Consider the following 27,650-nt stretch of genomic DNA (forward strand, 5'->3'; position numbering starts at 1 on the left):
CATAGTTTCTTTATCCGCTCATCTATTCTCAAGTACTTGGGGTGTTTCCAAATTTTGGCTATTGTGAAGAGTGCTGCTGTAAACATTCCCTCAGGTTCTTCACACAGCCCTTCTTTCCTCTTGAAGCTTCTCCTTTTCTGGTGTGGGATGCTCCACTGCCGAGGGGATGCCTCAGTTTCTCCAGCACCAAAGATTTCAAGCCTGGGGGGGGGGGGGCACAGGGCAGCAGGGTCACTTTCTTGGTGCTCCTACTGTCTCCCCCACTCACTGCAGTGGCCCCTTATTGGCCTGCTGGCTTCACCTTGAGAGAGAAGCAAGCAAGGGTTTCGGGGGGTTATGTCCCAAGCAGACCCCCTGGAGAGATGAGAACACAGGAGAGAAAGGCTGTCCACGAGCCCCGGGGACAAAGGCCCAGAAGTCCAGTGGACTCTGTCTTCCCTCAGAGGAGACAACAGTGTTGGCCCTCGCATCTCCATAAAAACTCATTCTTTCGAGGTTCTGGTAGCTTGAAATTCATGTTATGAAATTCATATTACGGATCTTCATCACTGGTGGTGCGATCCCCAACAAGAACTTGCAGAGAGCCATTTGTGCGAAGGAGTTGGCATGGTGGTGACAGCACATTCGAGGCAGTGGGCTCCTTGGGCCTCCTGAGCACTGCTGGGGAGCTACAAAAAAAACAAAAAACAAAAATAAGGAATTTATAGTTTTATTTAGGAGTGTGTGCTCAGGGGATACTCCTGGCTCTGAGCTCAGGCGTTACTCCTGGTGGGGTCAAGGGACCATATTGGGATGCTGGGAATTGAACAAACCTGATTTGGCCGTGTGCAAAGCTAGCCCCCTTCTTGCTGGACTATTGCTCCAGCCCCCGAATTTTTTTCTTGAAAGTGGACAAGCAGCAGTCTTCCTTCTGTGATGTTTTGAAGTCCTTGGGAAGGCCGTCTAGGTTTTTCTGAGAAGCTATGCTCATGGCATGTATTCCGTTACCTGCTCACAGCTCTGAGCCCCCAAGGTTAAACTCTCTTTGAATTATTCTATATTTCTCATTCAAGTAAGAAATCCAAGTTCGAGCTCATAAACTGATCCCAGATTAAAGGATTAAGTAAAACTCTTTAAGATAGAAGAATTTCTAGTGGAGGCATTTGAGACTTTACCAGGAAAACAGGATTATATCAATAAGGGGTAGAGAGAATTGAGGAAGGGGTGTAGAAATTCCTTTGTTTACAAAAATTAAAAGTATATTTAAGACCTTATCACTGTCTTTAATCTGTCTTAAATGAGAAATAATGACTTTGAAGCTACTCTTTCCTACTTCTATTTGTTTTTCATGCGCTCCCATTAAAATTTGTAGTGGGGAGGCATTGAAAGATCACATCGAATCATGTATATTTCATATTACTACAGGAAAATAATTGCAAGCAGGTCACAAAATTGTTTTTTGTTTTTGATTTCACTCTTTGTCTCTCCTCCTGGATTCTAGGTGTCAGGATGCTTTAACTCTTCTGCGGGGTTTCCGCCTTCTCTGTTCATATATTTGCTCTGCTTTGTTGTAGGCCTTGCACAGTAGTAGTATGAGGTATGATTCAGAGAGTTTTTCTTTTGGTTCCTGCTTAAAATCGGAGGGAGATGGCTCCCAAGACTGGTGTGCTGGCTTTGCATGCTGGAGGTCCAGCCCCCATCCTTGCACTGCACAGTCCCCCAGGCACAGAGCTGGGAGTGGCTCCTGAGCACCCCACGTTTGAGACCTCAAACCCACTCACACAGACTTTAAAGAGGTCGTGGATTTTCCACCTGAACACTGGTCCTGCCCTCTGTCATCCAGCCCACGCCCTCTGCATGCAGCATCTTGGTGTCTTCTCAGAGGGGGAGGTTTTCTTTCTTTCCCAAGGTCCTGTTCAGTGCTGGTGATGCCAGAATTCCCCGTGCTGTCAGCCTGGCTCCTTTCCTTGTTCCCACCCATAGTTTCCTTCCCCTCCTCAGTAGCGCCTATTGCGGTTGGATTGACACCTGACTCTGGGTATCCCAGAATGAGGATTGAGTGGTGATTAGAGTTCTCATGTACTCAGATTTCATGTAAGAGGACTTTAAGATCAGGGCAGGTTGCACTCATCTTAAATGATGGGAAATCTACAGTGCTGGATATTGTGGCCTTTTTTTTCCCCCTCTGATTTCCTTATTCTAGAGATTAGGCTCTTAAAGGACACCACCAAGTTGGTTCTTTTCTGAATTTTTCAGACTCCCATAAGGTCAAGATCTGATTGTGCTTTATGACTAAGCAAGCTCGGATTGTTGATTTGGGTCACATTTTCCTAAGTTATCCTTCAGCTTGCCTTCAGCTGACATCCCTGGCCTTTTAGGCACTGAGTTGGATGTAGAATAAACTTATTTCAAGGCGTGATGGGGATACTGGGAGTGTGTGTTGAGCATGGAGGGGTCTAAGGCTCCTGAACAGCTTGATGGAAGCATCTATGGGGACTGGCGTAATGTGAGCTGGGCTTTAGGAAGATGGCTTGGACTTGGGATAGAGAATAGACTGGAAGAAGGGAAGATTGGAATAAGGTGCTACCTGGGGATGGGTTTGTTTTGTTTGGGGGCCTCTCCACTGGCTATAGCCACAGTGCTGAGGAGTCGTGTGGTGCCAGGGTCAGACCTGAGGTGAGACTTGAGGCCCTCTACATGCCAGGCATGTGCTCCACCTTAAAACTCAGAAAGGTTTGTTGTTGCTTTTTAAGGTCGAGAAACATGAAACTTAGAGAGGTAGCCTTTGCTCTTCTCTAAGAAGTCCCAGCTTCTTAAACTGGAACACTATCCCAGATGGAACTGAAGGTGTGGGTTGTTCTAGAGTAAATTTGTGATTTATTCAGTTTATTTACCTAATTATTATACCTATATACCCAGGGCCATGTTAAACATTTCTTGGGTAAAAGGGGTCACAAGTGGAAAAAAAGAGGTCACAAGTTGGAAAAAGCCCACTGTCACTCTCCAGTCTGGTCATTGATCTGCAAGGGATTTTTGTTGACATTCCAAACTAAATATTCCCTTTCCTGAGACTTTGTACTGTGTGTCCCAACCTGGAGCAAATACAGATCAGAGGGCTCGATCTCTGAGCATACAGAAGTAGTTAAGAAGAAAGAATCATTACCAAAATGTATTTGCTTTGGGGAGCAATTGCCCCATTTTTGTGTACATTATCCCCATTCCATTGTTGACCGTGTTGTCTTTTACCTAATGTGAAATACCTAAGAAGTGAGTTGGGCTCATGTGACAGGGGAAAGCCAACTAAAAAGAAAAAAACAAAAACTCTTATGTATGTTAGTGGGCCCTTGCCTTTTGTGAAGACCTGATGGTCACCCTTCACTGGTTCTGTACCCAACTTCACTGCTTCTGTACCCAACTACATGCATAAGTTTGAATCCGCTTAGTGAAGGCATAGTAAAGTTCCATCATATATACAAACTTGTTGTCTGGCAACTATTTTTTATGTTTTGATTTTGGGGCCACGCCCGACGATGTTCTGGGGCTACTCCTGGCTCTGCTCTTAGGAATTATTCCTGGCGGTGCACAGGGAACCAGATGGGATGCCAGGGATCGAACTCAGTTCTGCCACGTGTGAGACAAATGCCCTACCTGCTGAAATATCTCTCCAGCCCTGCTAGTGACCACTGTTAAGGAAGATTCCAGCTCTACAGAAACCACCTTTTCAACCAGAGCCTATCTCAAATAAGTCATGTTCATATCCTTTAATTGCAAATAATCTTCTGCTCTTGCTGCAGTAAAACATTTTCCAGTAAAACTTGATGATCCCAGTACAGTTTAACACTCTCCAGGATAGACAGCGAGGAAAGGCAGAGTAGGGGGCTACTGTCCCTCAGCATTGCCAGGCCTGAGCACAAACCATAAGGTCCACACAGGTGCTTATCACAGGACTGTTTCCCAGCACCGCCAGGAAGGTCCTCCTGTCATGAAGATTGGAGATCAGAGGCAAATATGGTTGGCTGTGAATAAATTCCAGAGCTTTCTGGTTGTTAAAAAATCCATGTAATGCACTGTGGTTTCCTCAGGCCATATTGCCCAAGCGATGTTCAGGCCTGTGCTTTCTGGTTTGATGTACTATGGTTATTTTCCCAAATCACTGTTTGTAACTTACGCTGTCAGTCAGTTTGAATTTTACAGACTGGGATACAAATTGTAGAAATTAGGTCGTGTAACCCTAGTGGAATAAGTCTCCATCGATACTGTTTCTCTGAAAGTTTCTCTTCTTTTCCAGTGAACTTGGAGAAATTCCCACACTAAAAACACTACAAGTTTTTGGAATCGTGCCGGATGGTACCCTTCAACTGTTAAAGGAAGCCCTTCCTCACCTCCAGATTAATGGCTCCCATTTCACCACCATTGCCAGGCCAACCATTAGCAACACAAAGAATCAGGAGATGTGGGGCATCAAATGTCGGCTGACACTTCAAAAGCCCAGTTGTCTATGAAGTATTTATTCCTGGATGGCGGCTCCTCTTTGGAACAGGGAAACAGGCAGGAAGCCCACTAGTTGGAGCACTCAACCATTTTCACTCTTGATTTTTCCTTTGCCTTCTTCATTCTCTGAGTATATCTGAAAACCCCTTAGGAGAGAGGACGATGATGTATGTCCTTTTTTCAGTGACTGTAAGAGCTGTCACTGCTCTATTTTTGTAAGCCTAAATTCTCGGTTTTGTGAAATTTTAGGAAAGTAGCAAGCTTGTAATTTTGAGTTCTTAAAGAGAAGATTTTGAGCCACCTCTTCCAAGTGCACTTCGTATCAAATCTATTTTGAATCAAACTTACAAATTATCAGGCAATCTTCATTCTAGCCTCTAAGTTTCCTTCTATTTAATCTTTCACTATTCCTTTGTGAAACATAAATTGGAAGAAGAATAAGCTATTTGTCTTGAGTTGAATAGTAGCAGTTAAAGCACTCTCTTCAGGGGATAGAAGAATATTTGCCTTTAGATATGAAATTAAATTAATGGAAACAACCCTCATGACTCACCTTGATGTCGGTGGGCCCCACGGGTGACTTATGTGAAGTGGGGAGGAGAAAGATGGTCACTTTCTCCCCACCCGCCTCTGCCACCCAGGACCCAGGGTTACTGGGTTCTTGTCTCGCCTCGCAGAAAGGAATTTCAGGAGTAGACAAGCAGTGAAGTAAATAGATTTTATTTGGAGGATTTTTAGGTATGGAGGGAGAGAGAGTGAGAGAGTAAAGTTAGACATGAAAGTACACATGTCAAGAGGGGAGATGCGGGCGACACATGTGCTCGGGCACCACATGTGCTCAGCCACGTGGGCATAAGCACACATGGGCTCAGGCAGCATATCACGCACTTCCTTTGTTCAAGGTGGCCTTTATAGGGTTTCTCCAGCCTGCCCCCACATGAAGCTTCTTCCCAGGTAAAAGTCCGTTGCTAAGGAGGTTACCAGGAGGTCCAAAAAGAGGAATTTCATGGGGAGACCTATATCCTCAGGGTCTGCAGATGGTCTTATCAGGCCTTTGTTTTCTGTATCCACAAGGTGGGTCATTCCTAGAATTCTTCTTCCATGAAACTTTGTTTCATTGCAAAGGGCCTTTCCCTATCTACCTGCCTACATCAACCTTAAAACCCAAATTAAAAGCAAAAAATTTCTTAGTATGAAATTTGTAAAGAAATAAGGCCCTAGAAATAACTTCCTGTGACAGTTATAAGGATCGCTAATGCACATTAATAAAATAGCTTTTAAGGTACTGTTTTCCCAGATTTCCTAAATTAGTCTTAAAACTTTTTAATCATCTTATGTTAATATGCATTCTTTAGCTTTTAAAAGGACTTGCTTTTAGAAAGTTGGTATAATCGGGCAGTCTTCTTGTTGAAATGCTGAAGTTTTATCTTCCTTTGTTGCTGAGTTATTAAAGTTATTTTTATATTACTCGGAATCAAGTATTTGAAATAGTATTTTATTTTTTTTAACATGCTCACATTTGTTTTGTTTTGTTTTAATTTTTTAAATTTTTTTTTTATTAGTGAGACATATGAGGTACAGTTGTAGACTTACACATTTTTGTGCTTGGGTTTCAATTATACAATGATCAAATACCCATCCCTCCACCAGTGCCCATTTCCCGCCACCACATATCCCAGTATCCCTCCCAACCCCCATCCCCCCCATCCCACCCTGCCTCTGTGGCAGGGCATTCCCTTTTGTTCTCTCTTATTGGGTGTTGTGGTTTGCAAAAGAGGCAATAGGTAACAATAATGTTTGGTCTATAGTCTACTTTCAGCATGCTTCTCCCATCCTGGGAGGATCCTCCCAACAAGAAATAGTATTTTATTTTTTAATGGTCTTCCATAATAACTGCTTGAAACCCCGTTTTATTAGGTTATTAGACCTGTTTCCTAAAACTTCATGTTTCTTTCCGTCAGAAATATACACACGTCTGTGCAATTTCAGAGTTGTAATCATATTGTACACCTGTATAAAAGTTAAGTCTGAGGTGTTGAACCTTCTAATAATATCAGTGAAAAATTTTCTGATACACAGAAGCAAAAAGATTACATTCTGCTTTACCCCCCCCCAAAAAAAAAGAATAAAACCCACAAACACTAGTTTCTTGTTTAAACTGATGACCTCTGCATAAAGCCGATATTCCTAGTAACATTTCATAAAACTCAGATTTCTTAGATGTTAGAAATTATGGTATGAAGTGCCCTTATCTGCTCAGATTTAAAGAAGAACATTTTATAGTAGTGTGGTAAGGAAAATGATTATGTTTCAATGTTATAGTCGTTCAGAGTGCTAAATACTACTTGAAATTGTTGTTTACAGATAGTGACAAGGGCTAGCAATGGGATCTGGTTGGACTCCTGACTTCCGGATTCCCCAGTATGCACAGTACTTCTCAACTCCTGTCCAGCCATAAGCTATTTTGCTAACATGTCAGTGATCAGTATTTTTTTATGTGATTTCTACTTTTATAGACTTGTTTAAAAATAAAACTTTTTTTATAAACGTCTTCAGCTGTTTTCTCTTTTATTCCTAAGGATTATGTTAACCATTAGGAAGCGCTTGTGTGTGGTATGGCCACTGTCAAAATAAGGCCCTTCAAAACAAAGCCTCAGATGTTTCCTTTTCTCCCATAATTCATATGCTTGTCAAATTTAAATGGTTTGTATTTTTTTGACAAGGCGCTATTGGCTAATTTCTTCAAAGTGTGACTCAAAAAGTATGCTTTTAAAATTTTTGAAATTTAGATAATTAATAGTAGTCAAGTACCACCAATAAGTCAGCTAATAAGCACGTTTAGGATAGAAATTTGACCCAGTTCAATTGCCAACATTGCAGTGATCCTCCAAAGCCACCTGACTGGTCTCTGAGCACAGAGCCAGGAGTAACACCTGAGCACTGTTAGCTATGGCCCTAAAACCTAGAAAAAAGAAAAAAAGTCAGATATATACAAACATGAAAAATCGGATCTCATCCACTTTCCACAGTCATTAACTCTTGACCAATCTTATTTCATCCACCGTGATGACACACAGATTACTTGAAGCAAAACACTAGGCACTATTATTTCATAAATGCTGCAGTTTGTATCTTTAACCTTTAAAAGATAGTCTCCCGAATTAATTCTGAACACAAAGATGTTGTTAAATTCCCCAGGTATTCTTATTTTTTGTTTTCAGTGTGGAGGCTCCTAGCCAGGGTCTGACACATGTTAAGTCATTTATTCTATCATGAGCCACATCTATTACACAGATTTGTTTTGATGAGATTCCAACCATGGCTCATACATTGTACTTTACTGACATTCTCTTAAGTCTCTTAGTCTCTGGGCTCCATTTTTTTATCCCCTAAAACTTACTTAGCAAAGAAACTTGTTTATAATTGTTGCATGTTCCACAGTCTGGATTTTGCTGGTGTGACATATAACAGGTTTAATTGATCCATTATCTCTACAAACTGATTGACGTAGCAGCAAAAAAGCTTTTGAACAAGGTGATTTTGATTCACCAGGAAGTGTGAGAATATGTGAAGGTACTTTTGGTTACCACAGTGGACAGGTACTAGTGGCATCTAGCAGGATGCTGTCTCCTAACACATAAAACAATTTATTCGGTCAGAATGCCTTAAGTACCAGTGGTGAGAAGCCCTAATCTACATCAGTCTTATCAAGATCTCTTTTGGGGGGCTTAGGGCTCACATCTGGCAATGCTCAGGGGTTTCTCCTGTCTCTGCACTCAGGAATCACTCCTGGTTATGCTCAGGGGACCACATGGGGTGCCGGGGATCAAACCCAGGTCACTTGCCTCAACCAAGGCAAGTGCCCTACTCTAGGATAACATTGGTTTATCCTTTCTCCCTTGCCACAGGGAGCTTGGGTTTATTGTGTTACACCCATCACAGTGCTCCCAAGGCACTCCCATTCCTCTATTTATCTGTAACCTTTTCTCTGTGCTCAGCTTCCCCAACCATCAATCACCTTTATCCCCAAATCAGATTCTGTTGACTTCTAAGGTCAGATCCACCTAAGGACTCCGGTTTTGTATTTATAAGTGAAATATTGCTTTTCTTCTTCCCTTATGTCCGTTTGCATAGTTTCCTTTAGAGCAGTGTCCACAGGAACAGTTAATGCTATGCTTTTGTAACCTGGGAGTCAATTGACTCTGAATAATATGCATTCCTGGTTATCTGCTTTCTCTACTTAAGCCTCAGTTGCCCTTAATTCCTAGCACCCCAAAAGCAGGGTCCCAACAAGGGACTGGATGGACCCAGGACAAGCTGTGAGCTACCCTGGCATTGAAATGGGCCAGGCCAAGTGCCATAATACTTAACTGTAAGTTAAGAGCATGGTCATGGACAATTTCTATCATGATCCAAAGAGTAACAACTGGATTAGGACCCTGCTAGGGTTAGGAAAGACTAATCTGGCCTGAGCACTATAGTCTGGGATCTATGGTGAGATGTCCCCAGGAGAGCCACCCTAGAAGCTTAATGTATCTCTTACGGCTGGAGCGATAGCACAGCGGGTAGGGCATTTGCCTTACAAGCGGCCAACATGGCCGACCCGAGTTCGATTCCTCTGCCCCTCTCGGAGAGCCCGGCAAGCTACCGAGAGTATTCGATATGCCAGACACAGTAACAACAAAGTCTCCAATGGAGACGTTACTGGGCCCGCTCGAGCAAATCGACGATCAACGGGAGGGCCTTTACCTTTTACCTTTTACTGTGTCCATACAAAACGACTAATATTACTAAGAAACAGAATTAAGATGAATGTTTAAATGGTTGGAAATAGCGATACCACAGCGGTAGGGCATTTGCCTTGCACACAGCCAACATGGCCGACTCGAGTTCGATTCCTCTGCCCCTCTCGGAGAGCCCAGTGAGCTCCCGAAAGTATCTCGCCCGCACAGCAGAGCCTGGCAAGCTACCCGTGACGTACTCGATATGCCAAACACAGTAACAACAAGTCTCATGATGGAGACGTTACTGGGCCCGCTCGAGCAAATCGATGAACAATGGGAGGACCGTGACCGTGACCTGTTTAAATGGTTGCTGGGCTAAGGAAAGGAGAAACACACCTCTAGATGGTATTTCCCTCTTGAATGAATCTCCTGGCTGCAGGAGATCTTTGTCTTATTTTAGAAGATCTTCCCTCAGAAGGAAGGACTTTCATATGCTACCTGACCTGGGTGTAATGGTTATCCCCAATGCTTGGGAGGTGGGGTTAGACCAAGGCTTTGAGATGGAGCAGCAAGAGACTTAGCATGGCGACAGGAGGAGCCAAAATGAGGGGCAGTGTGACACTGGAATGGGACACTTAGTGAGCCTGGAACAGGTGCGTGGGGAGAATGGAATAAATGGCAACTGATCACCAACCAGCCTGGCGTCCCTGTTCCCTCCTTCATGCCTTCATTGGCAGTGGCTGCAGGCCAGGGTGGGGAAACAGCTCATGGCCACTGAACTCACGTGGCGGGGACACAGACCACACCACCGCCACTGCTCAATTTACTCATTTGTGATTACACATCTGGCTCACTTATTTATTTTGTGAACTTACATACCAGACCTGCTGTGCTTATCAGTCCGACCCCTCGGGTTCTCTTTTTATATTTTATTTCTTTAACTTTTTGTTGTTCGTCGATTGCCTCGAGCAGGCCGCAGTAACATCTCCTTTGTCCTATACCTGAGATTTTTAAAAAGTGCCATATTCAAGGCTCTTTCAGGGTTAGGAGAATGAGACCCATCATTGTTATTGGTATTTGGCATATTGGGTACGCCATGGGGAGTTTGCCAGACTCTGCCGTTTGGGCAGGTTACATTCTGCCTGCCAGTTTGTCCAAAGTAAGAATAAGATAATAAGATGTCGCGCAGCCGGGAGCTGGGTTTTATAGTCTCTCGATCTTGGCCATTGATGGGATTATACGGTGCCAGGGGGACAGTTGGTGGGTGTGACCCCTGCCTACTGGAAGATGGAGGATCTGGGTGGAGGATGCACAACCCCGATCTGAGCAGGCTTGGAGATCTCAGCCCCGGGACCCACATGCTTTTGTTCCTCCACCGGTATCTTCATGCGTGTGGAGAGTGGTCTCAGCATGGTTGTGGCTGGTTCTGGAGATCTTCAGCTGCTGGAGCTCTGGTCGGGGCGGGGAGGGAAACTCAACCCACCCCCCTCCAAGGGGCCCCAGCGAGGACAGCCAGGCTCAGGGGCAGGAGACTGCGCTGTTCTTTTCCAGGAGCTGGGTTTTATAGTTTTTTTTACTTTTATTAGTGAGACACCATGAGGTATAGTTGTAGACTTACAAATTTTTGTGCTTGGGTTTCAATTATACAATGATCAAATACCCATCCCTCCACCAGTGCCCATTTCCCACTACCACATATCCCAGTATCCCTCCCACCTCCCGTCCCCCCCATCCCACCCTGCCTCTGTGGCAAGGCATTCCCTTTTGTTCTCTCTCTCCTTTTGGGTGCTGTGATTTGCAAAAGAGGCAATGAGTGGCAATCATGTTTGGTCTATAGTCTTACTTTCAGCATGCTTCTCCCATCCTGGGAGGATCCTCCCAGCACCCTTTATTTGGTGCTCCCTTCTCAATCTGAGCTCGCTTACCCCCTAGAATGTGTGGCTGGCCTCCAAGCCATGGAGCAAAATTCCTGGTACTAATCTCGGCCATTCTTGGGTGTTAGTCTCCTATTTTGTTACTTTATGTTCCCCAGATGAATGCAGTCTTTCTATGTCTATCCCTCTCTTTCTGACTCATTTCTCTTAACATGATACTTTCCATGTAGTACCACTTGTGTGTAAATTTCATGACTTCATCTTTTTCTAACAGCTACATAGTACTCTGTGTAAATGTACCAAAGTTTTTTCTAACCAGTCATCAGGCACTCAGGTTTTTTCCAGATTCTGACTATTGTAAAGAGTGCTGCAATGAACAAACAAGTGCAGATGTCTCTTCGATTATACTTTTTTGCCTCCCTGGGATATATTCCCAGGAGTGGTATTGCTGGGTCAAATGGGAGCTCAATTTCTAATTTTTTGAGAATCGTCCATACTGTTTTCCAAAAGGGCTGAACCAGTCGGCATTCCCACCAGCAGTGAAGGAGGGAAGTGCTCGCCACATCCATGCCAGCACTGGTTGCTTTTGTTCTTGTGGATGTGGGCCAGTCTCTGTGGTGTGAAATGATATCTCATTGTGGTTTTGATCTGCAGCTCCCTGATGATTAATGATGTGGAGCATTTTCTCATGTGCCTTTTAGCCTTTCGGATTTCTTCTTTGAGAAAGTTTCTATTCATTTCACCTCCCCATTTTTTGATGGGGTTGGATGTTTTCTTCTTTTGGAGTTCAACCAGTACTTTGTATATCCTTGTTATCAACCCCTTGTCGGATGTGTATTCAGTGAATATCCTTTCCTATTCTGTAGACTGTCTTTGTATTTTGGTCACTGTTTCTTTTGAGGTGCGGAAGCTTCTTAGTTTAAGATAGTCCCATTTGTCTGTTTTCACTTGCTTGGCTAGTGGTGTGACATCTTTGAAGATACCATTAGCTTCAATGTCGTGGTGGGTTTTGCCAACTTTTTCTTCAATGTACCTTATGGATTTCGGTCTGATATTGAGGTCTTTAATCCACTTATATCTTATTTTTGTACATGGCATTAGGCAGAGATCTGAGCCCACTTTTTTGCATGTAGCCGTCCAGTTTTGCCAGCACAATTTGTTAAAGAGGCTTTCCTTGCTCCACTTCACTTTTCTTGCCCCCTTATCAAAGATTAGATGATCATATGCTTGGGGAGAGATGTCAGTATATTCAGCCCTGTTCCATTGGTCTACAGCTCTGCCTTTGTTCCAGTACCATGCTGTTTTAATAATTACTGCTTTGTAGTAGAGTTTGAAGTTAGGGGGGTTGATTCCTCCCATTTTCTTTTTCCCAAGAATTGCTTTAGCTATTCGTGGGGGCTTATTATTCCATATAAATTTCAGGAGTGTTTGCTCCATTTCTTTGAAGAATGTCATGGGTATCCCTATAGGGGATTTTGTACAGTGCTTTGGGAAGTATTGCCATTTTGACAATGTTAATTCTCCCCATCCATGAGCAGGGGATATTTTTCCATTTCCTCGTGGCCTCTTTTATTTCCTGAAGTAACATTTTGTAGTTTTCTTTGTACCAGTCCTTTACTTCCTTAGTTAAGGTGATTCCTAGGTACTTGATTTTCTGGGGCACAATTGTGAATGGGACTGTTTTCTTCATGTCACTTTCTTCTCTTTCACTATTTGTGTATAGGAAAGCCATGAATTTTTGGCTATTGATTTTATAGTCTGCCACTTTACTATAGAAGTCTATCATTTTCAGGAGTTTCTTGATAGAAGTTTTAGGGTTCTCTAAGTGTAGTATCATATCATCTGCTAATAGTGAGAGCTTGATTTCTTTCTTTCCTACCTGGATGCCCTTTTTCTTGCCTAATCACTATTGCAAGTACTTTCAGTACTATATTGAACAGCAGTGTAAAGAGTAGACATCCTTTTATCGTCCCTGATCTTAGAGGGAAGGCTCTCAGTTTTTTCGGGTTCTCTTTTTAATGAGAAAATTACTATTAAGTCTCTCCTACCAAATAGCATGTAACATCTGGATTTACTTTTACTATTTTTTTAACGGTGTTAATGCCTGCCTTTGTTCCTTAACTCCTCTATCTCTTACATTCTTGCCACAAATTATAGGGCTACTCTAAGTGCCAGTGGTTTTTCTGGATAATGAATCTTGTGTCCCTTCTAGTGATTGCTATTTCAAATCAGAATTTGCTCAAGGACAGCACAGGGAAGCATGGAGCATGTGAAGAAAGGCCCATGAGCCACTGTAAGACCCTGAAAGAAATTCCTTTCTACTGGACACCCTCACCCTGGAATAAGTGAAAAGGCAACTTCCTCTTTCCTTAGCATTCCTCCCCTCTCCCCACTACCCACCTATTTCTAGGAGTCAGAGGTTTTTTTCTCTAAGAGGCTAACTTTAGGATGCCACTTTGAAGCCTTAAAGTCTGTACTGACTTCATTATATGGCTTTGCTTTTTTTTTTGAGCTGTTTTTAATAAACTTTTTAATAAACTTAAATATTAAGATTCTATTACATTAGTACTTCTCAAATTCCAAAATATTTAATGTACAATTGTGAGCATTAAAATCATTGTATTTTAAGATTTTGAGGGGGGCTATGAGGAAGACTTAAGGCAGTCTAATTTCCATAGTCATGTTAGTAGGAATAGGATCTATATCCTATAAATTACCTTGTATTTGTTATCTACCTAATAGGTATTAGCCAGGCATTTTTATCAGCTTTAAAATGCTTTCTTCACTCAAAGCTATTGTGTCTCCCATGTCTAACACTATGTATTGTTCAAATGTCCTGAATTGGTCTTTTTATCATCCCAAGTTTTGATTTTATTATTTACTAACTGGTACTGATGTTTGAGTTTACAAAGGGAGAAATGGGGCTTGGAGCGATAGCACAGCTGATAGGGTGTTTGCCTTGTAAGCGGCCAACCCAGGTTCAATTTCCAAGCATCCCATGTGGTCCCCCAAGTACCACTGGGAGTGATTCCTGAGTGCATGAGCCAGGAGTAACCCCTGTGCATTGGTGGGTGTGACCCAAAAAGCATTAAATAAATAAACAAATAAATGAATAAATGAAAAATGACCTGCCTGTGTTTTAAGTTTTTATTTTTGGGGCGTGGAGGGCAGTTTGGACCACACTTGCTCGGGGATCACTCCAGGCCATGGCTGAGGACCAGGGATTGAAGCCAGTCAGTGGTATGCAGGGCAAGTGACTTCTGTGCTAAACTCTATCTCTGATCCAAAGGGAGAAATAATTAGCTATAACTTATAAAATCTACTATTGCATAAAAATAATCAAATTAACACAAATATTTTCACCTATTTCCTTTTTCTTAAGATATGTAAAGCTCATGACACACAAAAATACTCCTGATACCGTCATTAGTGTAGAAAATTTAATGAAACTTTTTTATATCATTTACTGTCATATCTGTGGGATATTACTTGGATAATTAAATTTCTTGGTAGTTGTCATTTCTGAATACTATGATATATATATATATGTTATAGTACTATGACACATAATTTTTTTAGTGTTTTAGCTATAATAAATTTAATACTTTCACTGTGAAGCAATAAATATGCCTGTAACTTTATATCTGCCAAAAGTGCTCAGTGGAATGGATGTTTACTTTGCAATGGAATGATTGTATACTTTGCAGGGTCCTAACCCCACATGGTCCCCTGAACATTACTAGGAATGAACCCTGAGCACTGATGGTATGGTACCAATACCAAAAATAAGAAATTTGTATATGACAACTATTTTCAACTCACTGTCACTGTCACTGCCCTCCCATTGTTCATCAATCTGCTCGAGCGGGCGCAGCAACATTGTGAAACTTCTTACTGTGTTTGGCATATCGAATATGTCATGGGTAGCTTGCCAGGCTTTGCTGTGCGGATGAGATACCCTTGGCAGCTTGCCAGGCTCTCCAAGAGGGGCAGAGGAATCGAACTCGGGTCGGCCATGTTGGCTGCGTGCAAGGCAAACTCCCTACCTGCTGTGCTATCGCTCCAGCCCATTTTCAACTCAAGTAATTATTCTTCTTTTCAGAAAAACTTGTGTTAACTCTACTTATTGTATTCTTATTTATTTTGGAAAGTAAAATCAATGGAAATTCTTTATATTTGAAGGCATGTATTATGATTTGACTTACTGTAGTCTTTATAAATGAAGCCTCAAAAATATTAAGTCTAAATTATGTGGAATCTATAACTACCAAGTAAGCACTCTGACTGTATAAGAAATCATGATTCCTAATGGGAGAATAATGAATTCCCAAAGCCAGTGGAAACAAGGAATATGAGAACTGGCATCCAGAAGGAAAATGTCACCAGAGAGTTCTGGAGAATAGGACAGGGAGGGGGCAAAGACTATGGTGGAGGGAAGGGATCAATCGGGGAGGAGATGGTGCTGAAAGGTGCTAAAGTGTTATCAACCACAGTTCTGTAAACCACAGTGAACAAACAAACATTTAAAAAAGTGTCCCTCATAGATGCAGACTGGTGGGTAGGAGGCAGGTGAAGGGGGCAACATTGAGGGAGGGAAGTGGGCACTGGTGAATGGACTGGTGTTAAACTATTGTATGCCTGAAACCCAGTCATGAATAACTTTGTAATCTCACTGTGACTAACTGAAAAAAATTTTTTTAAATAAATAAAGGGGGGGTATAATTTGATGTCATGAAGTAAATGAAATCAAGAGGGCACAGAATAATACATGGCAGCAGAAAAAACAAAGACATTTGAAATAACATTTCAAGAAAACAGTTTTCAAATAATGACTCCCATAAGGGTTAAGGTAGTAAATGAAGTAAAAATAGACAAAACAGTGGTTTAATTTTATTCACATACAGTTGCCATTGAAAGGTTAACTCATTTATAAAAACACATTTGTTCTGCTAACATCCTTTGCTTCTTATGACTTCTTACATATAAATTCCCACCATAGAGCAGAAATGTTAGAAGTTATGTTACAAATGAAGCAAACATTTAAGTAATTTTAAAAACCTTTCAAGTATGGCTTATGAACAGCAGGTCACCTTTCAATATGTGATATATTAACATATTTATGGTACCATTTGGGGCAGATTTCCTTGATATTAAAGATGGAATTGGTATTTTTTTTTTGTCAAGAAGGGTTTAGACATATATTAGAGGAAGTTCCTATACTGTATGGTATCTTAAGAATATCACCTGTAAATCAGACCAGAAACTAGATTCAGCTCTGGGAAAGCACTAATTTTAATTGTACACATGTAAACCCTTTGTTATGAGTGTCTACAAAAATATTCTTAGACATGATCCTGTTCTGGATATACATTAAAACCTAGATTAACGTTGTACAGTAACATAAAAAAAATCCAACAAGAACATGTTAAATGTTAACAAAACACCACAGAATGACTTCTGTGCTCACAGAACTCACATTCTATCAGATATACTGTTTCATTCATCAACATATTTCCAGCACCTGACACAGTACATAGCACAGAGAGGGCATTCAATAAATACTTCAATGACTGAACAAATTTTTTAAAGCAAGTATAAAACAAAGCAGGTAAAACTGTGAATATAGTACATGAGAATTCTGATTCTCATGCAATAATGGGTGCTTTTGTAGAAATTCTAAGATTACGTAGGTCAAGAATTAGATAATTTCCTCCAAAAATAAATTATCATAATGGGGAAAAATAAAAACATTAGAATTTTATCTGCAAAAGTTAGTGTGTGAGTTTAAGATGAACTTAGTAAGGCAATTCCAAAACTAAAGTTTTGCATATTTACTAAACAATCCATTTCTGACAATACTTCTAATGGAAGAAAATAATTTTGAAGGTGATAACAAACTCCTAAGATAACGTTTAATCAGTTCATCCTTCTTGTCTTTGAATATTCATGTTGGAGAGCTGAATACAGAATCTATTAAACTCAATCATTTTTTGAAAATTATGTGTCCGAAATAGCTATTGGAAAAATAATATTATGATTTTGTCCAAATATGTTATTTCACCCAGCACTGTCAAAATTAACCTGAAAGCTAATTTAATGAAAATGTCTACAAATAATTTCAAAAATAATTGAGCCTTAAATCAAAATAGTCAACAATATTATTGTGTTCTGAATTAGAAAATTCTTAGCACATATTAAAAAAAAAGTGCCTATTTCACTTAGGTCAATGTTGAGAATTATCAAAGTTCTCCATCATTAAAATTCTTTAAAAATCTTGATTCTTAAGTACTATAAAAATAGGTACTAGTCAAATGATAAGTGGTTGGTCTGACCAATTTCACAAAGTTAGGAGGAATGAAAGGGAAGGAAAAACAAACTTATACAGTTAAATTTCAAATCCTAAACATGTAATCCTTTATTTGGGCCTACCTCTAAATTTAAAAAAAAGATACCAGCACTCTTGCATACCAATTGTAAACAATATAAAAATTTCACTGGTATCAATTCTGATCAGTTTAGTGCACCCTTTTCTTACATGGTGAACACATTTTTTCATTAGCATCCACAGAAGAATAATGCAAATCTTACTTCCTTGGTCACCTTTGAACCCAGTGCCAACCGGTCCCAACAATAACCAAAAGTTGTAGCTTTGTGGATGATTGTTTCTAAAGAAAAATTATTTTTCCATTTTTCCAAAATGTCATCGAAGGAAATTTGTCACTGTTCTAGAAGCACAGTTCGAAGCTCATCTTCTTTATTGATCATCATTGAAGCAATTGCTCCATCATTGAATTCAAAAGAAGTTCCTCCATCCACCACCATACAAGCATCCCAACACCGAGAACGAACAGAGACCCTAAGCAGAAACAAACATCTTTTTAAACACTAGTTTTATTAACCTGAAATAATACTCTTAATTAAACTAGCAAATTTAGCTTTTAAAATCAGATTTTAAAAATCAAGTTTCTCTTTGGTGGGAGAGAATTAGTGGTTAGTAAATATATCAGTAAATTATCAAAAATCTCCAAATTTTAATATTCAGGAATACTCCAGACAAAAAGTTCAGGGGATACAGTACCCACAGGCTTTTTTCCCCCAACAGTGGTACCTTGTAGGGGTGTGTGTGCGCTAGGGGTGGGGTGTGCACTGTGGGGGGTCACTTTAGGCCATACCTGGTCCAGCCAGAGGTGCACTGTTTAGGAGACATCAGGACTATACTCAGTGGTGCTCAGAGGCTCAAGGTGCCAGAGATCAAACTCAGTAACTGTATATGCTAATCACATGCTCAACCTTATGAGTCATATCTCTGGACCCTACTCTTAGATTTTTTAAAGATACTTACAAGTATGCAGTTATTTCTATTTTAAATTTGATAGTAACACAAAAGAGACACAAATTATTAAGGTACAGCTTGATGAATGACTTGTGTAGTCATAACCCTCATCAATCAAACACAGAAGCTCCCTTCCCTCACTGACATCCCTCAGTACGATCTCTGGCCCTCTTTCTCAAGCATAAATACTACCATATTTTCAATCACCAGAATAGTAGCTTCTGTGTCTCTCCTTGAACTTTATATAATGGAAGAGGACAATATAACACATGTGCCTGGCTCCTTTGCTCAGCAGTTTGCAGAATTCACCCATGTCATTACATGGAGTGGAAGTAGTAGGAATGCTTTTTTTTTTTTTTTTGGAAGATTTTACTTGGAGGTTTTAAAGGGAAGGAAGGAGAAAAAAGTGGGAGAGAGCAGAGAGTAATGTGCTCAAGAGAGAACCAGGGCTTCTCCAAGGGTGGAGAGAGAGCCCCTACACACATCCCTACATTAGACATGAAAGCATGAAAGTACACATCTTACCAACAATTTACAATTCTGAAGGCTATATGTGAGATCAGAGTATGTACTTCTAATTTACACTCTCCATATGGACAAAAGGTCTAAGGCATTTTTCATATGCTTATCAACCATTTGGATATCCTCTTTAATCAAGTGTCTTTCCAAAATTTTTGGCTATATACTACTTGGTTATCTGTATTTTTTTTATTTATAGATTTTTTTAAAATATTCTGGATATCTTCACTGATTGATACTGCAAATAACTCAATCTATGGCTCACCTTTTATTTTCTTAATGGTGTTTTCATTAGCAAGTTGTCAATTCTAATGTAGAATTTATCAGCCTTTAGTTTTTAAAGTGTTCCTTATGCATTAAGAAATACTTCTGAAATGCTAAGTCATGAATATTCTATTTATGAGACCAAAAATTTAAATGGGTCCTTATAGTCTTATCCCAACTGAATAGAAGCTGTTAATCAAAAATTCATTCTCAAATGAGTAATAATTTTAATAATTTTTAAAATAAAATTTTTCTTTTGAGTGTCTTTCTTGGAAATAATATTTTGACAAAGAGAAAAAACATAAATGCTGTAAGGCAGCAAGCACTAGAATGAAACTGTCCTTGGCTAGATTAAATTTTTCCCCATAATTATGGGAGATTTTCTTGTTGGATTGGAAAAGTGATCAACTTTTACATAATTAAAAACTAGGCATTTATGTATAAATTTCCCTCTCAAAAAAAATAATCTAAGGTAAATTCAACACATAGGAGAGGGTGTTCAATTTTAGGGAAAAGAAATTAGCCACTAAATGAATGTTGCTTTAAAATCAGTTTTTTAAAATAATTTGATCTTATTGTATCTAGGTACATTTAAAACATAGACAAATTCACATCACCCTTAAGAAACTGTGGTCCTGGGCCAGGCAGATTCAAAAGGCCAAAGCCCAGGTTTTGCACTTGGAAAGCCTGGGTTCAATTCCCAGTGGTGCCTGGTTCTCTGCACTGCCAGGAGCAACCCTAGAGCACCAAGTCCTGAAGAGCCCTGAGCACCACCAGGTGTGGCCCCAAACAAGTAAGTAAGTAAGTATGTTCCTTCTGGTCACTTAAATTTTAGTTTCTCGAAAATGAGGAATTGTGTTGAAAACTTTATTCTTCTTTAGATTAGCCTAACACCTCATTAGATTCACAGGATCAATTTTTCACACTGCAAAGAGTGAATTTACTGAAACGGAATTTCTTTTTAATAGCATGTGTGCCTTTTTTCTTTTTTTAAGTAGTTCTCTGTCTTGCCAGTGACGTCCCGAGGCCTCCCCAGCCAGGACTCCATCCAGCAACACTAGAGGCCAGACGGTGCTGGGGGCCAAACCCAGGGTGCTGTGCCTGTGCTCCAGCCCTCAGAGCACTCCCCCACCCCGGGCTGCTTTATGATCAAATGAGACAAAAGCAAACCAGACATTAGAAGCTTACTTTGAGGTGTAACAACGCTGACGACTGCTAGAGAAAACCCTATTTGATATTGGTTCTCGAATACTGAAAAGGATTTTTGGTTCTTCTGGACTGTAGAGCAGCGATTCATTATATTCATTTGTTACTAGGAAGAAAAAGAAAAAGTCACACATTCAATAAAAGAGTACCACTTCTGAAAAGTGCAAAATAGAATTTGGATGCTATCCTCAACTTAAAAGCAGTACTATTCCAAGTCTTTGGATAGCAATCTTCTGGGGACTCATATGTTCTATGTTAAAAAAATAAAGAATCTTACAAGAATTAGGCTCCAAGATCAGTCACTCAATCTAACATAACCCACAGTTCAGCAGAAATGGGTAGATTTGGGAGCCAGGGGGTAGAGGGAACAAATGTAGTAATTAAACAAAAAAAGGGGACTAGTTTGTGATACTCAAAATGCAATTTAATTTGCCATATTCCCTCCCTGCTCTGGGCCAAGTTCTTTTCGAAAATATCATGTCAAAGTGTTGTTAAGTATAAGAATTGTTTTAAATAAAAGATTTCTTAAGTACAATTAGTTAACATTCTTGACATAAATGGATTCTTCACGTGATGACAAGCAATATGCTTTCTCTAATAAAATTTTCATGAGCCAAAAGTTTTTAAAACTCTTTAGACCAGATTTCTCTCTAAACATGAGGAATGGCACACAAAGCACAAAATGGTTAAAGATGAGGATATAAAAAAAATTATAGTTTAGTTGAGTGCTACATTAGAAGACTTTACAAGATGATCTTTACCAGAATGCCATTTGAATTCTGATTTTTTTTTAATCTAGTTTCAGGGGCCTGAGCGAGAGTACAGTTGGTATAGTCAGGCTGGGTTCAATCTCCAGCATCCCACATGGTCTACTGAGCCCTACCAGAAGTGATCTCTGAGACTGGCCCACATCCAAAAGAACAAAAGCAACCTGTGTTGGCATGGATGTGGCAAGAAAGAGACTCCCCCTTCACTGCTGGTGGGAATGCTGACTGGTTCAGCCCTTTTGAAAAACAAAATTTTTTGATTCTCAAAAAATTAGAAATTGAGCTCCCATTTGACCCAGCTATACCACTCCTGGGAATATATACCAGAGAGGCAAAAAAGTACAGTCGAAATGACATTTGCACTTGTATTCTCATACAATAGCCAAAATCTGGAAAAAATCCCACTGCCCGAGAACAGATAACTGGTTAAAGAAACTTTGGTACATCTACACAATGGAGTACTATGCAGCTGTTAGAAAAGATGAAGTCATGAAATTTACATACAAGTGGTACTACATGGAAAGTATCATGCTAAGTGAAATGAGTCAGAAAGAGAGGGACAGACATAAGAAGATTGCATTCATCTGGGGGATATAAAGTAAAGTAACAAAATAGGAGACTAATACCCAAGAATAGCCGAGATAAGTACCATGGATTGGAGGCCAGCCACACATGCTAGGGGAAAAGGCAGTTCAGATAGAGAAGGGAGCACAAAATAAAGGGTGTTGGGAGGATCCTCCCAGGATGAGAGATGCATGCTGAAAGTAGACCATAGACCAAACATGACTGCTACTCAATTCCTCTTTTGCAAACCACAGCACCCAAAAGGAGAGAGAAAATAAAAGGGAATGCCCTGCCACAGGGATGGGGTGGGATGGTGGGGATAGAATGGATACTGGGAGCACTGGAGGTGGAGAATGGGCACTAGTGGAGGGATGGTACTCAATCATTGTATAACTGATACCCAAGCACAAAAAATTGTAAGTCTACAACTGTACCACATGGTGTTTCACTAATAAAAATAAATAAATACATAAATAAATAAATTGAAGATAAAGCTACAAAAAAAAGTGATCTCTGAGTACAGAGGCAGGAGTAGGCCCTGAACACCACACCCAGTGAGGTCCATAAATCAATCAATCAATCAATAAAAATCAAATTCACTCTCAAAAACAAACTTCTCTCTCCAGTAATGTACACACAAACTGTGCAAGCTTGAAGGGAGTACCTTGCAGCAGTATCAAATAGTCACAACACCATCCACTACTGCTTCGGAAGAGAATCAAGTCTGTGAAAGATTAAGTAAAGTATCATGCTTGTTTAGAAAAAAAAATAGGCTTGCTCTTAAAGCCCATGTTCTCTCTTGAACACATATCTTGCTTGCTTGTCTCTATGCTTATTTTAAAATCTAATATAGAGAAGCCCATGTTCTCTTTTGAACACATACTTCTCCCGTTCTCTCCCCTCAGAGAGAGAATTTTGTTCTTTCTAAGAAAATTTTGTTCAGTGAAAACTATCTTGCTCCAAGGGCTGGAGCAATAGCACTGTGAGTAGGGCATTTGCCTTGACACGGCTGACCCAGGTTCGATTCCCAGCATCCCATATGGTCTCCCGTGCACCACCAGAAGTAATTCCTGAGTGCATGAGCAAGGATTAACCCCTGTGCATTGCCAGGTGTGACACAAAAAGCAAAAAAAAAAAAACATGTTTTGCTTCAATTAAAAAGAAATACTATGTTTCATATATACCCTTAAACAGATTGATATACCCAATATCATTTTTTTGTTTTAAATTCTGTAATAATTAACGAATAGAATGACTCTTTCCTTTCTTTGATGCAGATTCAATGTTAATGATAGCTCATGAGCCATAATTAAAATATTTTTTTAGGTCTCAAAAGTTAAAAGAGAGATCAAAGGGATTTCAGAGATTTAGTTGTTTTTAAACAACAAAGTAACCTATCTCTCAATGAAAAAAATTTATGTAGAAAACCAAAATATCTAAATTTACTGGTACATCTGCTCAGGTGGCTATTCCTGTCTTGGTGCTTGGGGCTTGCCCCAGGCACTGCAGGGATCAGCCCATGTGGATGAACTGAGGATGAACCTGGAGTTCTGATATGTAAAATACGCACCCCGTCCTCTGAGTTATTGCCCAAGCCCCAGTTTTGTTCCCTTTTGAAAAACTAATTTACCCTGAATGTCTGTGTACATTTCAGTTACATAGACAGTAAGAATGAAAGTTTCAGTCTAAGGAATATGTATATGTAAAAAGGAGCCTGGTAAAGAGAAGATCTAATATCTTAAATGTTCACACATAAATAAATGTGATTTGCACTTTCAGAATTTGATTTTGGTTACAGGGAGATACGTCAAGGGGCTGGTGCAGAGGCTTCACATCTGGGAGCCCTGGGTTAGATCCTGGCATCACAAGGCCCCCACTCTCTACTGGGAGCGATCCCAAACACCAAGCAAGGATCACACCTGGTTCTGATCGCCCCTTGGACTACACGGAGAGACAGTGGTATCTGGGTGCAAGGCCTGGTATTGTAAGATACATTTTGGAAAGGTGTAAAATTGTATTCCTGAAAAAGGGTTATAAACCAGCATTCCCTCAGTTAAAAAACTACTGCATTGATTAGATAAATATACTTTAAAATAACATACTAGGGGAGAGGCTGAAGCGATAGTATAGCAGGTAGGGTGCTTGCCTTGCATGCACCAGTCCCAGTTTCAGTCCCTGGCCCCCCATCCCAGCCAGAGTGATCCCTGAGCACAGAGCCAGGAACAATCCCTGAGCACCAATGGATATGGCCCCAAAACAAACACAAAAGCACAGTAACATCCAAAAACTTTATACAAAATGCAAATGATTTTGACACTGACCTTTTTCTACCAGTTCTCTATTTAATGGAACAGTTAAATTTCCCTGTCGTTTTGCTATTGAAAGAGGAAAGGGGGGGAAAAAAGATAATTAAATATTTTGAAAAGCTACCAAAATAAAATACAGTAACATATTACAATTATCATATCATAATAATATGTTGGTACTCACCAATATTTAAGACATCTTCCACAGCTTGAGTTGCAACCCTATTGATATTAAATGACCTAGAAACAAACACCACATAAATTAGCTTTTCATTCCAAAAACATACTAGACGTGAAAATGAATTAATCAACTAAATATATAAAGAACTCCTAAGAGTTTATGAGGAATTAACCAGAAGGCAAATAGCCACTGCCCGCAGTTTAACACAGTTGGAGGAGCCCAGGAGAGGCTAAAAGCCGAGTGTGCACATCCCTCATATGCAGAAGCCTCAGCTCCGGCCCTGCCAACAAGTGGTTCCTGGCAGCCCCCGCCCCGCCCAAGAACTGATGGGGACAACCTCTGAGTACCAGGCCAAGAGCAGCTCCCAACTAAAATATAATATAATCAGTGAAGAACATAAACATTTCATAAGCCTGTATTTGGCAGAGGTAGGGGACAGTCTTTGGGGCCACATCTGGTGGCACTTCCTTGGGGGCTCCTCCCAGCTCCCCATGTCCTCAGTTACTAAGCCATGGCTGTAGCCCTATGCTGTGCTTTTAAAATGTTCAAATGTATTTATACCTAAGGAAATGCAAATTAAAGCAAATTTTCTGAAGCTTGTAAGAACTGAAGAGCAAATAATGAACTGGCATGAGTTGCGGAAAACAAGTAGCCTCATACAGGGATGGGACTGGAAAAGTCGTAGTTCTGTAGTTCTACATTACTAAATTTTTATAATGCAGTTGTAATGCAGTTCTGCGTTACTAAATTTTTGTTTTGTTTTATTTTGCTTTTTGGGTCACACCCGGTGATGCACAGGTGGTTCCTCCTGGCTCTGTATTCAGGAATTACTCCAGGCGGTGCTCAGGGGACCATATGGGATGCTGGGGATTGAACCCAGGTTGGCCACGTGCAAGGCAAATGCCTTACACGCTGTGCTATCACCCCAGCCCTGCAGTACTAAAATTTTAAATGAATCTATTTTTCAATTCAGTCACGTATCCTGAAACATTTGCATTTATAACAAAAAACATGTAAGGAGGGGCCAGAAAATAGTAGAGGAGTTAAGGGGCCTGCCTGGGATGGGGTCAACCCCAGTTCGGGCCCCAGCACCACATGATCTGCTGCCTGTCCCTCACAGGGAGTGGCCCTGGAAAAATCCCCAGCACTCCAGGGCCTCAGCAGCTCTGCATCCTCAGACCCGGACGACTGAACCACAGCCCAGTTTGGCTGAGAATCAGCAGGAGCCGCCCCACCTCACCCCCAGGCCTTTGGAGCACCATCTGCGATTCGCCCCCACCCCCGCCAAAAGTGCGAAGTACGAAGGTATTTATTGAAGTATTATTTACACTACTAAATAACTCATACATACATAGGAGGCTGGTTAATAAGCAATAGCTAACCAACAGACTACTACACAAATACTACCATTTGCTAGGTAGTTCAAAGACCAAAGGTAGAGTGGGCAAGATTGTACAACAGGCTGCACCATGGGCTCTGCACACAGGAGGAGAGTTTCCTGGAACTTGGGGTGCGATGGTCCCCCAAGCAATGCACTGCATGTACCTACTGGGAATGGCCCAGAAAACAAACAAAACTAACCATGGGTATAAAAAACAATTATGCACATATGTCTTATTTGTGCCTAGAGATTAGTACTAGAGGTATGAAATGGTAAAAAGGACTAGTTTCATTTTACACCCCCCCTTTTTTTTAAATGTAGGAGTACTGCTATTTATTCAGTCACTGATTAGGCTGATTGAATTGGGCATGAACTCCATCTTACTTTTATTTTTCTTTTTTATTATAGACTTATTTATTGAATCACCATGAGAGCAGTTACAAAGCTTTCAGGTTTAAGTCTCGGTCATACAATGATGAACACCCGTCCTTTCACCAGTGCCCATTTTCCATCACCAAAAACCCCAGTCTACACCCCCCATCCTACACCTTCCCCCTACCTGTGGGGCAGATGATTTACACCTTTTTATACTATTTAAACTTAATTTTTAAACATGCATAAGTATTTCTTTAAATTAGAGTTTGCTTGAAGGTAAGAAATCTTCTTGGGGGGACTTCCCAAGTGGTGCTCAGCATAACCAATGGCCACTCCCACCTATTAGCCAACCAAGCCAGTGGTTCAAATGCAACCCCCACCTGCCACCCGATACTGTTGGGGGCCCCTAGGACCAAGATGCAGGGATTAAACCTTGGTTGACCATGTGCAAGGCAGGCATCTTAATCCCTGTACCATCCCCCTGCCCTGAGAAATCTTTTACCATAATGATGCCTGCCTTAAACACTTAAAAAAAAAATGTAAGCACAAATGAATGTTCTATAAGTAATTCTGTAGTGGGGTCTATATGTTAAAAGAAAGGTGACTCCTTTTCTTCTTAAAAATTCTTCCAGGCAATTAGAAATCTTCTACTGCTTCATAACATAATCTTCTCATTGATTTTTTTTGAAGAGTAGAAGGCAGGGGGTTAGGCCACACCCCACAGTGCTCAGGGTTTACCCCTGACTCTGCACTTAGGGGTCACTTCTGGTGACCATATATGGTACAGGTCAGCTACTTGCATGGCAAGCATCTTACCTTCCTGCAGTAGTTCATTCTCTCTCTCTCTCTTTCTCTCTCTCTCTCTCTCTGTGTGTGTGTGTGTCTCTCTCTCTCTCTCTAATTTCTTAAATGGGCTCAATAGATAATCCCAATGAAAAGGACTTACGAAGCTACACAACTATAAATCAGATTCAGTGGTTCTTAACTTTCCTGAGAAGGGGATAAGTCAGATATTCCACATAACATTATCACCATAAAATTTGCACATTTTTAAGAAATACAAAGACACTATGAATATTCTCTTAAACGCACATATGCACATACTTTTATGTTAAAAATTCGAGATCATTCACGGACCAAATCCCTAATTAAAATCTGTCCCTTGTTGTATTCTACTTTTCACTATTATCTATCCTCCAGTTTCACTTTCTCAGTACTCTAAATCCATTCTTTCTATACCTTTGCTCATCCATGTTATGTGTATAAAGCAAAACATTTTGTGGTTCATAGTTTAATTCAAACTATATGTTAAGGAAACCTGTAGCTGGCATGTGACTTTTTCTCTTAGGTTTACAACTTTTACCATTGTAATAACTCCTATCTGACATCAGATGTAAATTCTACTAAAAACATCTAAACTGAATAATTGAGTCTCACCCTCATCACCTAGTAAAACTTTGGAAGAAACATCTTCTTCACACTTATTTATGTCTGTTAGGACAGTATTGTGGAGAAAGTAGATTTGCACCTTTTTAATAAAAAGAAAACATAATTTTTATAGTATTTTTTTCTCTAGGTACATTTGCAAATCATATTTCATACCAGTAAAAGGAATGAGAGGATTATCACTTCAGAGATACTTGCTATGCATAAAACCCCTACACATTTTGTAGGGGTTTTCACATT

The 27,650-nt window shown here is 40.4% G+C and overlaps 2 protein-coding genes across 5 annotated transcripts in view; one reads left to right on the forward strand and one right to left on the reverse strand.

The window, feature by feature from the left end:
- SKP2 (S-phase kinase associated protein 2) overlaps nucleotides 1-5,092 on the forward strand; it is a 37,638-nt gene extending 32,546 nt beyond the window's left edge. Inside the window, exon 11 of the mRNA XM_056112042.1 lies at nucleotides 4,268-5,092. Coding sequence (XP_055968017.1) covers nucleotides 4,268-4,481 — 214 coding nt within the window. The 3' untranslated portion in view covers nucleotides 4,482-5,092. The remainder of the gene's footprint in view (nucleotides 1-4,267) is intronic.
- Nucleotides 5,093-15,925: 10,833 nt separating this feature from the next.
- The window catches only part of NADK2 (NAD kinase 2, mitochondrial), a 50,760-nt gene continuing 39,035 nt past the window's right edge, over nucleotides 15,926-27,650 (reverse strand). For all 4 annotated transcript variants that reach the window (XM_056112139.1, XM_056112141.1, XM_056112138.1 and 1 more), the window contains 4 exons: nucleotides 24,212-24,267; nucleotides 24,043-24,096; nucleotides 20,373-20,496; nucleotides 15,926-17,924 (listed from right to left, as the gene is read on the reverse strand). In XM_056112139.1, coding sequence (XP_055968114.1) covers nucleotides 17,786-17,924; nucleotides 20,373-20,496; nucleotides 24,043-24,096; nucleotides 24,212-24,267 — 373 coding nt within the window. In that variant the 3' untranslated portion in view covers nucleotides 15,926-17,785. The remainder of the gene's footprint in view (nucleotides 17,925-20,372; nucleotides 20,497-24,042; nucleotides 24,097-24,211; nucleotides 24,268-27,650) is intronic.

The sequence above is a fragment of the Sorex fumeus genome, unplaced genomic scaffold (assembly GCF_029834395.1).
Source record: "Sorex fumeus unplaced genomic scaffold, SorFum_2.1 ptg000015l, whole genome shotgun sequence".
NCBI lineage: Eukaryota > Metazoa > Chordata > Mammalia > Eulipotyphla > Soricidae > Sorex > Sorex fumeus.